The sequence below is a fragment of the Notothenia rossii genome (assembly GCF_949606895.1).
Source record: "Notothenia rossii genome assembly, chromosome: 9".
Lineage (NCBI taxonomy): Eukaryota > Metazoa > Chordata > Actinopteri > Perciformes > Nototheniidae > Notothenia > Notothenia rossii.
Genome location: NC_136907.1, coordinates 24,036,496 through 24,051,173, shown reverse-complemented (window position 1 = coordinate 24,051,173; position 14,678 = coordinate 24,036,496). Strand labels below are relative to the sequence as shown.

At 40.3% G+C, this 14,678-nt stretch overlaps 1 protein-coding gene across 1 annotated transcript; it reads left to right on the top strand.

Moving 5' to 3' along the window:
- Positions 1 to 301: 301 nt before the first annotated feature.
- kcnk4b (potassium channel, subfamily K, member 4b) lies at positions 302 to 14,163 on the top strand. The gene is made up of 8 exons (XM_079651484.1): positions 302 to 392; positions 1,510 to 1,639; positions 1,892 to 2,171; positions 11,132 to 11,246; positions 11,349 to 11,509; positions 11,610 to 11,796; positions 12,807 to 12,949; positions 13,032 to 14,163. The coding sequence occupies exons 3-8, from the start codon at positions 1,983 to 1,985 to the stop codon at positions 13,641 to 13,643; spliced, it is 1,407 nt and encodes a 468-aa protein (XP_079507610.1). The 5' UTR covers positions 302 to 392; positions 1,510 to 1,639; positions 1,892 to 1,982; the 3' UTR covers positions 13,644 to 14,163.
- The last annotated feature ends 515 nt before the right edge of the window (positions 14,164 to 14,678 follow it).

The window sequence follows — 14,678 nt, the reverse complement described above, 5'->3', positions numbered from 1 at the left end:
GGAGTCAGTAGTCATCTCCAGCTCTATTCATGTGTCTCTCTCTTTAATTCACTCTCACATTCTCCATATCAAGTGAGTTTGATTGAGTATCTTTTGCTCTCTTGTGTGCTCAGCAACAACCACCCTCCTCACCGCCACACACACACACACACACACACACACACACACACACACACACACACACACACACACACACACACACACACACACACACACACACACACACACACACACACACACACACACACACACACACACACACACACACACACACACACACACACACACACACACACACTCACACAAACCTGTGTGTATGCGGCTGCCAACCTCATGAAACACTATGCATGAGGAAACCGGTACTCTGGATTCTTCTGATCCTTCATTTTGAGGTAAGCACACTCCTAGCTGGACTGTGTAGCGCGTTGGTCAGTATTTTACATTTGACGGACCCGGAGGGACCCTAAGTGGTAGTAAAGCGGTCTGCAGCAGTCGGACCAGCACTGTTGGCACTTAATGCAAGCCGTATTAGTATTTCCTCTGGTCTAGTGTGGTAAAAACTGTCTGGTGTTGCAGTCTGAGGTAGGTATGCAGCAGATACCATGCTGTTGATACATGATTTGCTTCTTTTTTTTTTAGATGTACAGCCCAGAATGTGCTTCAATATGTTTTTGATGTATACAAAAGTAGATTAATGTGTTTAAGGAATAACAGATGGACAGAAATGTGTTGTTGTTTTTCTTTTCTTTTTCTTGGTTATTTTACAAATGCATGCAGTAAATACAAGTACCAGGCATTTAGAGTTTACATGCAGTACACTGCTAACTTTTGGCTGTGTTGTGTTCAATTTGGTAAGTGGACAGTCTCCTTGTGTATTCCCAGCAGCTGTAAAACTGTTTGGAAAGAAGTGTACATTTTGCTGTCACCGTGTGACAGTTTATTGCCTTGATTTTGGATCAAGATCAACAGATCTGCTGACTCAAAAGCTGCGCCCACCGAACTTAGAGAGAGGAGAATTCGTTTTTTATTGTTTCTTGTTTTAATTCTAGCTTGCAGTCTAGTGATGAAGAGATTATTCAGAAGTGGCACGCTCCTGATCCAAATGATGAAGATATTTCACTACGATATTCAGGGAATGGGAGTGTTGGATACGTCTAGTTTCAGAGCCTTGAATCTCTAGTTTCAGTTTTATATGAGAATGCTTTCTTGGTTTGAGCTGACAATGACCATCATCATCGCATCACACTGGGTTTAACGGCTGTACATCAAAGACGTCCTCACCCCTAACACCTCTGAAGTTCATTATCTGCTGTTTTTGGAGGTACCTGCACTTCAACTTGATTATTGATTCAATGCTTATATGTGTCACCCAAAGGATTCACACAATATACGTGTAACCCTGAGTGACACAGCCACGTCTGAGAAATTAACTTGTTGTCGCCTGTCATTAAGGATTGTCTAACAGCATTTGTTCTTCTCAATCAAATAAGTGTCTGTGCTTCGATCTAGTGTCCCCTCCTTCAGAGTGTGAGGTGGACGGACTCCCCAGTGGTTACGGATCCAGGGACTCCATCTTCAGACCTGGAGCGAAGAAGGATTGGAAAAGACGAAGGCGTGGGCAATTAAGGCGGATTGACAGGTAAGCTCAGCCATTATGAATGCTTCTTTATGTGCATTCATGACTGAGCCACTTGTGCAGTCGAAGTGGTCAAAGTGTTGGTGGACTGGTGTTTCATCTGCTGTTACATTTATTCAGTGTCAGCAGTGTGGGGAAGCCATTTAATGCCTCATGTGCAGCTAATAGTCTTGCCGTCTCTTGCTGGGTTTGCTGTCAGACTGGAGTTGTGGTCGGTATGAAAACGTTGTATTCATGTGGTTGCTGATGTTTCAGCTGCAGCAGCTGGGATCCAATCCATACCAGCCCCGCTGAGTCTGGGAAAGGGAAACAGCAGCCTTCATTTGGACTTGGAGGAGGTTCAACCATGCGCTGCTCCACCCTACTCGGCATCCTCACGGGGGTGCTTCTCTACTTGGTGCTGGGAGCCGTGGTGTTCCGTGCTTTAGAGACTCCACGACAGGAGGGAAAGCACAATCATCTGCAGGACACGCGCCGGGAATTCTTGTTGAACTTCACGTGCATGGGCCCAGAAGACCTCCAGACCCTCATAGAGGTACAGTACAGCCTATGAAACCATGTCCAGTTTAAATGTCTTTAACATTCATGTTGTTCGAAGTCTGTAAGTGGGCATATTAGTGACACACCACAAATACTGTTGTTCCAATATTGTGCTGCATAAAGCCTTTTGTTGGGCATGTGACCCCTTTAAATTATAAAATACATGTTGGCTCAACAGAGTTAATGGCTGTGAGCCTCTCCGCTCACACAGGGTTCAAATAGGGACGGAAAGAGCAGGTTGGTTGATCACAGGTGTTTATTAGCTCCAAACAAAATATACACAGGTCTCAAACGTTGCCCGTGTGGGAACCTTCACAGGTCCTTTGGCGACCTTCCAGGATCCCGCCTACTGCAAAACAGCCCAGAACCAGGTTACGACATGCTTTTATTCCGGCACTGATTACCTGATTCCGATCAGCTGTCTGGCCTCCGGCCGAGCCACTCCCTTCACTCCAGCAGCCGGCGCCCTGACCACACCCCGCTGCCACAATGGCCTTGACAACATTTTATTTTCTTGTAATTTATAGCAATTTAACCCAAAAAGTTAAAAGAAATTCTGTGTCTTGTGAACTTGTCTTGTAACCTTTGGGGGTCTTGACCCCGAGGTGCAGAAAACCGGGCTTATTTACAGAGTTCACCAAGAAAGACCCCATTTGCCCTCTGTGCCTGAGCTGCCCCCCTAGCAGGAGAAACAAGTTGTATCTATGCTGTTGTGGTTTCGGAAATACGAGTAGCCCATACCTGCTAAAGTTAGACCGCTATATCATCCAGACTTTCATTACTCAATGACAGACTTCATAGCGACTCAAATCAAGAGGCAAAGTGATGCCCTCAGTTTAGCACTTTACAGAGCAATTACAAAAGAAGATCCGGGGGGAAATGCTTATGTTGCACTTCTTTATTTGAAGAGAAACAAGCCCTTAAAATGTCTATTAACTGATATTTGCTGGGTCCAGGCTCAAGGGCGTATGGCACTCTCAACTTTTTCCAGGACATGCCAGGGCCCTGCCTGCCTGTAGCTTTGCCGATATCTGTGTTGATAGGTAATAGATTACGAGCAGTGAATCATCTTAGATACAGGAAGCGCTCAAACGTTTGTGTGAGTTTATCAAATTTAGCAGTGATTCCATGTCAGCCACAGCTTGTTACAAAAAACCTGACTGATAGTGTGTTTAACAAACTTAAACTAGCTTTATTAAATGTCAGGTCTTTGGCAGGAAAAACATTTTTAATCAACGATTTTATCACTGAGCACAATCTTGATTTTATGTTTTTAACAGAAACGTGGATTGAACAAAATAACAATGCAGCTGTTCTTATCGAATCAACCCCTGCCAACTTTAGTTTTATAAGTCAGGAAAGACTGCATAAGAAAGGGGGTGGAGTTGCTCTTTTGTTCAATGATTCCCTTCAATGCAGGAAGACATCTTATGGGAACTTTGCTTCTTTTGAATATGTGGCCCTTCAGCTGAAATGTTCCTCTCGAGTTCTGTTCCTAAATACAGTGGGGCAAAAAAGTATTTAGTCAGCCACCAATTGTGCAAGTTCTCCCACTTAAAAAGATGAGAGAGGCCTGTAATTTTCATCCTAGGTACACCTCAACTATGAGAGACAAAATGAGAAAAAAAAATCCAGAAAATCACATTGTCTGATTTTTTAAGAATTTATTTGCAAATTATGGTGGAAAATAAGTATTGAATATTACCATTTCTAGGTAAAATCATTGAAAAAGTTGTTTTTCAACAGTTGAGTAACTTCTTGCATTTAAATAACTGTTTCGATGTGTTCCAGTCAGGCTTTCGTCCAAACCACAGCACTGAGACTGCTCTTGTAAAGGTCTTCATTGACATCCACTTAAACACAGACAGTGGCAGAACTTCAGTGTTAGTATTATTAGATCTCAGTGCTGCGTTGGACACTGTTGACCACAACATATTACTGGACCGACTCGAAAACTGGGTGGGACTTTCGGAAACAGTTCTACATTGGTTTGAATCCTACTTGAAGGACAGAAAGAACTTCTTCTATAGATAACTACACATCTGAGTTGACAAATATGACATGTGGGGTACCTCAAGGCTCCATCTTGGGGCCTCTTCTCTTTAACGTCTACATGCTACCACTGGCTCAGATAATGAAGAACAACAAAATACGTTTCCATAGCTATGCAGATGACACACAAATGTACGTAACAATTTCACAAGGAGACTATTCTCCAGTTAAAACACTGAGTAAGTGCATTGAACAAATCAATGACTGGATGTGTCAGAACTTTCTCCAATTAAACAAAGATAAAACTGAGGTAATAGTTTTTGGAGCCAAGGCAGAACGTATAAAAGTTAGCGCTGAGCTTCAGTCCGCAATGTTCAAAACAACAGATAAAGCCAGAAATCTAGGTGTAGTCATGGACTCTGACCTGAGTTTCAACAGTCACATTAAAACATTTGCTAAATCAGCTTACTATCACCCAAAGAACATATCTAGGATTAAAAGACTAATGTCACAGCAGGATTTGGAAAAACTTGTCCATGCTTTTATCTTCAGTAGACTGGACTACTGCAATGGTGTCTTCACAGGTCTAACTAAAAAATCTATTAGAAAGCTGCAGCTGATTCAGAACGCTGCTGCTCGAGTCCTCACTAACACTAAGAAAGTGGATCACATCACTCCTGTTCTGAAGTCTTTACACTGGCTTCCTGTGTGTCAAAGAATAGATTTCAAAATACTGCTGCTGGTTTATAAAGCACTGAATGGTTTAGGCCCAAAATACATTTCTGACCTCCTGCTAAATTATGAACCATCCAGATCTCTCAGGTCTAAAGGGACTGGTCAGCTTTCTGTCCCCAGAGTCAGAACTAAACATGGTAAAGCAGCGTTCAGTTATTATGCTCCGAATATCTGGAACAAACTCCCAGAAACCTGCAGGTCCGCTGCAACTCTTACTACTTTTAAATCCAGGCTGAAGACTTTTCTTTTTGTTGCTGCTTTTAATTGAACTATTCACATCTTAGACTGCACTGTAACTTTTATCCATGTATTTTTTCTTTCTTTTAATGTTTATTTTATTAACTTTTCTTTTTAATGACTGATTTTAAATGCCATTTTCTTAATGTCTTTCATTTTTTGTAAAGCACTTTGAATTGCCTTGTGTTGAAAAGTGCTATATAAACTTGCCTTGCCTTGCCTTGCCTTGCGTTGCCTTGCCTTGCCTTGCCTTGCCTTGCCTTGCCTTGCCTTGCCTTGCCTTGCCTCGCCTTGCCTCGCCTCGCCTCGCCTTGCCTTGCCTTGCCTATTACTGTCCCCTAAACACAATAACTACTGTATAATACATTGACAATACGTTACTTTTGTCGAAAAGGCAAAATGTCATGCCATTAATATTAAAAAAATAAGCTAAACCAGAACTTTTGATGTTCTATCTTCTTTAACATCTGAAATATAACAGGGTCTTAAACACTGGCCGGCTCTCGTAGGCATAAATACAGTTACACCTAACTGTCAGGGAATAATTCTGTATAGGCAAGGCAAGGCAAGTTTATTTATATAGCACCATTCAAAACGAGGCAATTCAAAGTGCTTTACAAACAATTAAAGACATTAAGAAAATGGCATTTAAAAACAGTCATTAAAAAGAAAAGATAATAAAATAAACATTAAAATAAAAAATGCATGGATAAAAGTTACAGTGCAGTTTACGATGTGAATAGTTCAATTAAAAGCAGCGACAAAAAGAAAAGTCTTCAGCCTGGATTTAGCAGTAGTGAGAGTTGCAGCGGACCTGCAGGTTTCTGGGAGTTTGTTCCAGATATTTGGAGCATAATAACTAAACGCTGCTTTGCTATGTTTAGTTCTGACTCTGGGGACAGAAGGCTGACTAGTCCCTGAAGACCTGAGAGATCTGGATGGTTCATCATTTAGCAGGAGGTCAGACATGTATTTTGGGCCTAAACCATTCAAAGCTTTATAAACGAGCAGCAGTATTTTTGAAATCTATTCTTTGACACACAGGAAGCCAGTGTAAAGACTTCAGAACAGGAGTGATGTGATCCATTTTCTTAGTGTTAGTGAGGACTTGAGCAGCAGTGTTCTGAATCAGCTGCAGCTTTTCTATGCAATAGATTTTTTAGTGAGACCTGTAAAGACACCATTACAGTAGTCCAGTCTACTGAAGATAGAAGCATGGACAAGTTTTTCCAAATCCTGCTGTGACATTAGTATTTTAATCCTAGATATATTCTTTAGGTGATAGTAGGCTGATTTAGTAACTGTTTTAATGTGACTGTTGAAACTCAGGTCAGAGTCCACGACTACACCTAGATGTCTGGCTTTATCTGTTGTTTTGAACATTGCAGACTGAAGCTCAGCACTAACTTTTCTACATTCTGCCTTGGCTCCAAAAACCATTACCTCAGTTTTATCTTTGTTTAATTGGAGAAAGTTCTGACACATCCAGTCATTGATTTGTTCAATGCACTTACTCAGTGTTTGAATTGGAGCATAGTCTCCTGGTGAAATTGTTACGTAAATTTGTGTGTCATCCGCATAGCTATGGTAACTTATTTTGTTGTTTTCATTATCTGAGCCAGTGTTAGCATGTAGATGTTAAAGAGAAGAGGCCCCAAGATGGAGCCTTGAGGAACCCCACATGTCATATTTGTCAACTCAGATTTGTATTTACCTATAGAAACAAAGTTTTTTTTGTCCTTTAAGTAGTATTCAAACCAATTTAGAACTGTTTCCGAAAGTCCCACCCAGTGTCAAACGCAGCACTGATATCTACAAATACTAACACTGAAGTTCTGCCACTGTCTGTGTTTAAGTGGATGTCATTGAATACCTTTACAAGAGCATTCTCAGTGCTGTGGTTTGGACAAAAGCCTGACTGGAACACATCGAAACAGTTATTTAAATGCAATAAATTACTCAACTGTTGAAAAACAACTTTTTCAATGATTTTACCTAGAAATGGCAGGTTTGATATGGGCCTGTAATTGTTCATTACTGAAGCCTCTAGATTATTCTTTTTTAAGAGCGGTTTAATGACTGCAGTTTTCAGGGCCTGTGGAAAAACACCTGAGTGAAGATATTTATTTACTATATGAAGGAGATCTGAGGCCATGCAACGAAAAACATCTGTGAAAAATCTTGTTGGAATAATATCAAGGCAGCAGGAGGAGGATTACATGTATACATGTTTACCTTTTGCCCTCTGACGCAGATGCCCAACCTTGGGCAGCCGCTATCTCCCTTAAGGAGGGGCTGTCCAAGCATTTTGTTGTTGTTACTAGTTTATGACCGGGCAACTTCAGTCAGAGATAGTTATTGTTGTGGGACACCTGGAACACATCTTTCTCGGGGTGTAGATGACCCCGAGCCATAAGCGACAACAAATGTGATTCAGTTTCCTCAGCTGTTTAGTCTATCTATTGAAGAATGTTGATTATTACACTCGTTGTAATAATCAGTTAAAACCTGGAACTACAGGAGGGTTCTTCAGAATTGATGTGGCATCTCAACCGTGTTGTCAACTCGTGGCCCGTGACATTTCTTGTCAATTCTCCGGCCGAAGCTCCAAATAAACCGTCAGTGTTTGCCATCAAAGCTCCAGCTCTCCTCGTGTCTCTCTGAGTCCAATTTCCAATTGCTTCAGAAGTTTCCCCCACACTAAATACATCACTTTTTATATTAATTGGGAACCTGTTTGACCATCCTATCATATTGAATCAGTTGTGTGGGTCCTCAGGGTGACCCTTCAGATGTGTAGAGTGTTTGATAACTGATCACTGAAGCTGTGCAGTAGCTGTAGAGCAGTACAGGGACTATGGGCCAAAGAAACAGGTGTGGTCAGAGCTGCTATTTTCGAGTTTGTAGTCAATGCTAGTGCATGAAAGCTGAGTGTTACGCGCAGGGTTGGCAACCAGGCTGTAATCTTGAGATGTTTGTCCTTCAGCTTTTCGTTCCCGAATGAAACTTGTAAATGATGTTTTAGCAACTGACATTGCAAAGGAAGGTTAAAGGAACTCAATGACATGACAGAAGTTAAGCAGGCCAATACCTTATTTATACAAAGATGATAAGAGATCTGAGGTGCTCTAAACAGGCAACGTGTTTCATGGTTCATAAGTAATATTGATTTGATGATTATTTTTAAACCTCTTAATCTTCAAAAGATCTTTAAACAAGGGTTGGTTAAAATATATGGAAGTTTACCAACCTTTTTTTTTTCTTTTTTTTTTTTTAAAACTAGCTTAAAAACAAGTCAAGTTATATTCCTTAAGTAACCATTTTAACATTAGCTTGACAAGGCTTCATATGCTACCTACCTAGAAGGCTAACTAGCTAACAAGCTTGTGATTCTAGATTATTATTCAGTATCAAAGTGGAGAGCCTGTGTTAGCATTGTTAGCTAGCTCCTTTTGGCTAGAACAACAACAGGGAAACACACTGTATTTTTGTTCTTTGCAGTGTTGTGTCTCTCAGGGGAACATTTTGATTCAGAACAGTGCAGAGGTAAATCTGAATGAAGAAGCTATTGCTAGGAGCTAACTACATGTGTTCTCCACTTTGACACTGACTAATTAACAAAGCCTACACCTAGCCTAATGTAGCTTGTTAGCAAACTAAATAAGTAGCATGTGCAGCTTCTATCAAGCAAAACAAATAGCATTTTTAAATGAAATCTCAATATTAAATAAGAAAAGGTGCTACGAAATATATGAATATATTATAATTATTCATCTTTTTAACATTGAGTTAAAGGTCCCATGTCATGCTTTTCCGGTTATTACCCGTCCCCTTGTGTGTTATGTAGCTTTTTCTGCATGTAAACGGTCTGCAGAGTCACAAACCCTCAAAGTACACCCTGTAGCAAGTAAAACTCTGCCCCCAGAACGCCTCGTTGGAGATTTTTATTTTTCTTCCTGGGTAGCCTACAGTGATGTTTTGGGTATAGTGACGTTACTTGCGCGGAGCTGTTACATTTGGACCAATCAGCGGACTTCCTTTTCTGGTTGCTAACAAACCCCATTGTAACACATAAACACACATGAGAGCACAGTGGGCTCATAGGGAGGGGGGGGCAGGAGCTGCAACAAGGCGTTTAGGACAGAGAGTGAATACACATACTATACAGAGATGCTGTTTGAGAAACCAATGTGAGTTTGGAAAATTGAACAATGTAAATCTATTCTAGTAGACCTCAACAATGGAATTATGATCAGTAGAAATGGTCATGACATTAGACCTTTAACACAACATGGTTACAAGCAACAAAAGTGAATGCTGGTCTCATAAGGACATTGCACACCGACTGATCAATATTTAAATGGTGAATGTCTTTAATCATAAAGAGAAATATGTTAATTCAAAGCATCTGGCGGGTTTCTAAAAGTACATTTTTTATTTTTCAAATGAGCCCATCAAAGCGATATGAATACAATCATAGGAACCCATGAGTTGATTGTAACTAGTTAGGTGCTGTCAGAAAGAAAACAACAAGCTGAAGTCCTATTATTCATGAGTGAAGCAGGCAGCTGTGATAAAGTAATTCTTCAGATGTTGTTCTGCTCAACAATTAGCTTTGTGGGTCCGGTTTCACTGAACCAATGTCAGCTGACTTTTCAACAACTCCTCAAGTTATTTCATAACCCCAATCTGTTCTCATCTTGATTCATGTTCGATGTCACACCCAAGGACATGCCACTCTTGGCTATAAATGTAATTGATCCTGTATATTGAAATACTAATGGTGACATGTGGCTGCTGTATCTGCACTCAGGTATGTCTGTATGGTCATTCAAAGCAATAGTGAACTGCTTGCTAATGTTTGGCTAGTATTACCACTACAATTATATTGCCTGTGCTGATTTATGGCATTACAGCACTGAAATAGGCTCAATAGTTTGAAAGGGTCGAATATTCTCTATTTTCTGGCACCACTCAAATTCCCAACTGTGATGAACAGAAGACTACGCAGAAGCTGACACGTACATTGGTTAACCTCTTATTTTTGCCTTTGACCCTGAATTCTAAAAACAGTTTTTTACTGCTGACTTAGAAGGAATATCTGGTTCTGAAAACCATGTTGCCACCTGGAGATATGTCGGCCTTAAACCTGCAATTATTATGCTTTTTGGGGTTTTCTAACCAATCAGAGCAGAGTGGGTTCTGATTTCAGACCGAGGGTGAAAAGAGGTGCTGCAGTATGAGAGAAAGTTAAATAACAACTTTATCATACTCAGATATATATTCTGAGTTAACAAATGTCTTCACCTACCAACTGACACAAAACAGATAATTATATGGAGAATTAGATTATCTGTGGTGGCAGGGGTTCGATACACTCGGGACAGAATGAAGCCGTCACAGTTGTACATCACCAGTCACTTCTTTGCCACTGACTGCCTCCAGCTGATCCCATGACAATGCATTTTTACAGCATTTCCAACATAAATGCCCCAGATAATTGGAAAATAAAAATATACTACTTGTGTGTGTGTCTTTGAATCTTGTGTAACATTTATGACACCCAGGTCTATTATTCATTCTAAACATACTTACAATGCATTATATTCTATATTTAATCACTTGTGAAATATTGATGGTCACTCATTGGCATTCTTTTTGTAAGGAGACTATTTATTTAACAGCACTTTGAATACAGTGTGTGTACACATAAAGCATCTTTGAGCATTAGGAAAAGCGCTATAAAAATCCCATGTATTATGTTTATTATTATTGTTTCCCCTTACAATTATTATATAATTATACAGTGCTATAAGCAGATTTTAACATATTATGTATGTTTGATGATATGTATGATGGATTATTTACATAGCTGTCATGGAAAATGTTCCCAAAAATTCAGAAATGTTGTGCTTCTATGGTTTTGCTTTTTTAATTATCTGATTAAATAAAAATTACTGAACTCTTCTTTTCTCCATCGTCCCATCACAGGAAGTAGTGGAGGCCGTTGGTGCTGGAGTGGATCCCAGCAGCAACTTCACCTTCGTCAGCCAATGGGATCTGGCCAGTGCCTTCTTCTTCTCAGGAACCATCATCACCACCATCGGTGGGTGTCCAATAGGAGCATTTAGATACAATTCTGAGTTAATATTCAATGGAATCAGTTCAACGTATCTTAATCTTCCACCTTTGACCCCCACATGTTCAGGTTTTGGAAACATCTCCCCCAAGACAGAAGGAGGGCAGCTGTTTTGCATTTTCTACGCCCTAGTGGGAATCCCGTTGTTCGGTATCCTGCTCGTTGGAGTCGGAGACCATCTGGGTACTGGGTTGAGGAAAGCTGTTGGCAAAATAGAGACTCTCTTACGGGTCAGACCCTCAACAGAGCTTTCAATGTCTAATTTGCTTGCACTGTACATATACTCTCCTTTACTCGCCTCATCCTATTTATTTATTACCCTGCTGATAGAAATGGCGAGTTAGCCCGACCATCGTACGAGTGATCTCTGCCGTCCTGTCCATCCTGCTGGGCTGCCTGCTCTTCGTTGCATTGCCTATATTCGTTTTCCAAGAGGTTGAGCATTGGACTCTTCTTGAGTCGGCCTACTTTGTGGTAATCACCTTGACGACGGTGGGGTTCGGAGATTATGTTGCAGGTATACTACCACACACGTGTTTAATAGTACGCTAACAGTATTACAATATTATATCAATATTGAAATGTGGAAATTAGATATCTTATGAGTTTTTTTTACTCAAAAGCAGCTAACACATTACACAGAATAGTTTCTTTCACAGAGGGACATGTACACTGTTAGGGAAAAGTGACAGTGCAGATTAAGGGCCAAATAAAATGCGAGACAATCATATTAAATAAAGAAGCAAGCTCATCTTAATAAAAGCAAATCAAATTAGTACACATCAATGCTAAAAAAAATGTATAAATAGGTAGCAGCATTATAAAAGTAGCAATATGCAACAAAACATTGTAAAAAAAGTATTGCACATAGTAGTATACTGTCTTAAGTAGTCAAGTAGCATCCAGTGAAAATAATAATGTATTGCAAAAGAAATGGGTATATTGCTCATTATTTTGGTATTGCATTATGTATACTGGCCATATGATTTTAAAGTGAATATACAATACATGTTATGGTAATGAAGCTGTCAAATGTAAGGAAAAAGTAGGGAATTGTCAGAGCAGAACTTGAGCTGACAAGAGGGCCTAACCCTCTGTTAGGGGCATCAAAGTGTCTATAATCTATTACAAAACAATCACTGTCTTGTCATCACTGGACAGACTGTAATACACAGATCAATATGAATGTATTAGTGACATTGCCATGTTTGTGAAAGAGCATTTGAAGTGAAAATGTGTTTTAAATCTGACTTTACATATTTTAGCTTTTTCATTGAATTCATCGACCTGTAGATGAGAAGACTTAATTAGCCACCTGTCAATGCATCAGTGTCAGTTGTAATGCATTAAGTTCACTTAGCACATACCATTTTCATTTCCCTCATAAATTATTCAGGATGTTGTTGAGATTAATTATTGATGATCTAATATGCTGTGTACTGTATAGTGTCTCTTTTGTTAAATGTTTATTTACTTGGATGGATGAATATGTTGCGTTTACACACTGTATGCTGTGTCTTCTTAAAGGGGATTCTGGAAATGGGGGAAGCGAGCACTGGTACAAGCCTTTGGTGTGGTTCTGGATCTTGCTGGGCCTTGCCTACTTTGCCTCTATCCTGTCTATGATTGGTAACTGGCTTCGAGTTCTATCTAAGAAGACCAGAGCTGAGGTACTCCCCATTCTCATGTCTGTTTTTTATCACATCTCGCCCAGATTCCTTTCAATAATCTCTGTTTATATCCTCTTCTCAGATGGAAGAGCTTCGAGCCCACGCAACGGACTGGACTCAAAATATCCAGAACATGTCGGTGGACTTTCGCATTGCAGGGAAAATCGATGACCCCTTCAAACGGCGTCGACGAAAGCGCCGCCATGGACCTCGCGTCCATGGTCACAGTGTGTCAGCTAACGGGGCCCCCGATGGTAAAGAGGAGCAGCGTGAGAGTCACACAGAGTCTGAGTCTTACTCTTCCTCCTCTTCCGGCTCTAATGAATCAGGGTCTGAATCAGAGTCAGACTCCCAGGCCACTCAGACGGAGCGAGTGCCCGGAGAAAAAACTGCAACAGAGCCTAAAGAGAAGACGACCCTTCCAAATCCAAACCTGTCTCAGCCTCTGGACTACTTTGGGGAGAACCTGGCCTTCATCGATGAGTCTTCAGATGCCCAGAGTGGGAAACTACACTTAGATCCTCTGATTGATACTTCACAACCAAACTCTGCACGCCATCGTCCGGCCAGGAGGAGACGCCAAAGAAGACCTGTTCCCCCGAGAAGCCCCAAAATCAACCGCTCCTCAAACCCTGACAAGAAAGAACCCAATGGAAAACCAGTTCCAGCTGTGCCAGTAAAGCCTCAGGATTGAAGCTGATAACAGGTGCTTACACAAGTATCACCCTGAGAGATATGAGAGAGTAATTCTCAATGTAGCAATTAATGTGTGTATATGTACTGCTTACTTACAGACACTTAACATTTAAATGCTGCAGATGCCTTAGCCACTTGTGGTTTGCTTTTAATGCATGCAAGTGTGTTTGCCTCAATCAGAGATGATGATTTGTATGCCAATGTTCCCATTACTTTCTGAGGAGTGACTGCTCTCTACTGGGCCAAAACAGAAATGCACTTCCACTCCTCTCCACATGAGGGTTCCCGCCTCCTACTAATCCAAAAACAAGAAAGAGAGATACTGTAGGTAGTGAGAAGTGTCCACAGCGGTGTGGAGCTCCTGGTTGCTTTGGTCTGAGACAATAACACTTTAATCCTGCCAATCATTAAACGGGTACTCAAACAGGCTCTTGAACATTTTTGGTATGTAACAACTTTTTTTTATTCTATGTACATCCATAATATTGGCATTCTGATAGCCAAATGCATTAATCCTATACTGAACTGCATATGTAATAAAGATGTGTTTACATAAAAGAGGCTTTGTGTGTTATATGCATGTTCAGGGTGTAAATCTTTCGGTATCTCCCAAACCAATATCAGTTTTCGGGGGTCACAAACAAGTCATGGTGTTTAAAAACAATTCTCCATTCAAAATACATTATCATTTCATCCAAAAGGGCTAATTTTAAGATCTACTCTTCTGTGTACTCATACTAGCGATTTGGAAAATGCTGGCAAGAAAGCAGATTACTTGAGAGTTTTTCAATTTCGTCAAAAATAGAAATGCAACCCTTAGAAAAAAGGTGACATTTTTTCAAGCTTAACTCGCAAAAATAAACACATTGTTCGAAAAAGGTTTTCAGCGTTTCTCAATTCTCATTGACTTACAAAATAATGATAATAATGGTGTCAATCACTGCCATCAATATAAATATCTAGCGTCTTTTGTAGGAAAATTAAACGACTTTGGGGAGTTCTGGATCAATTCAAAATTGTAGGAATCTTGATT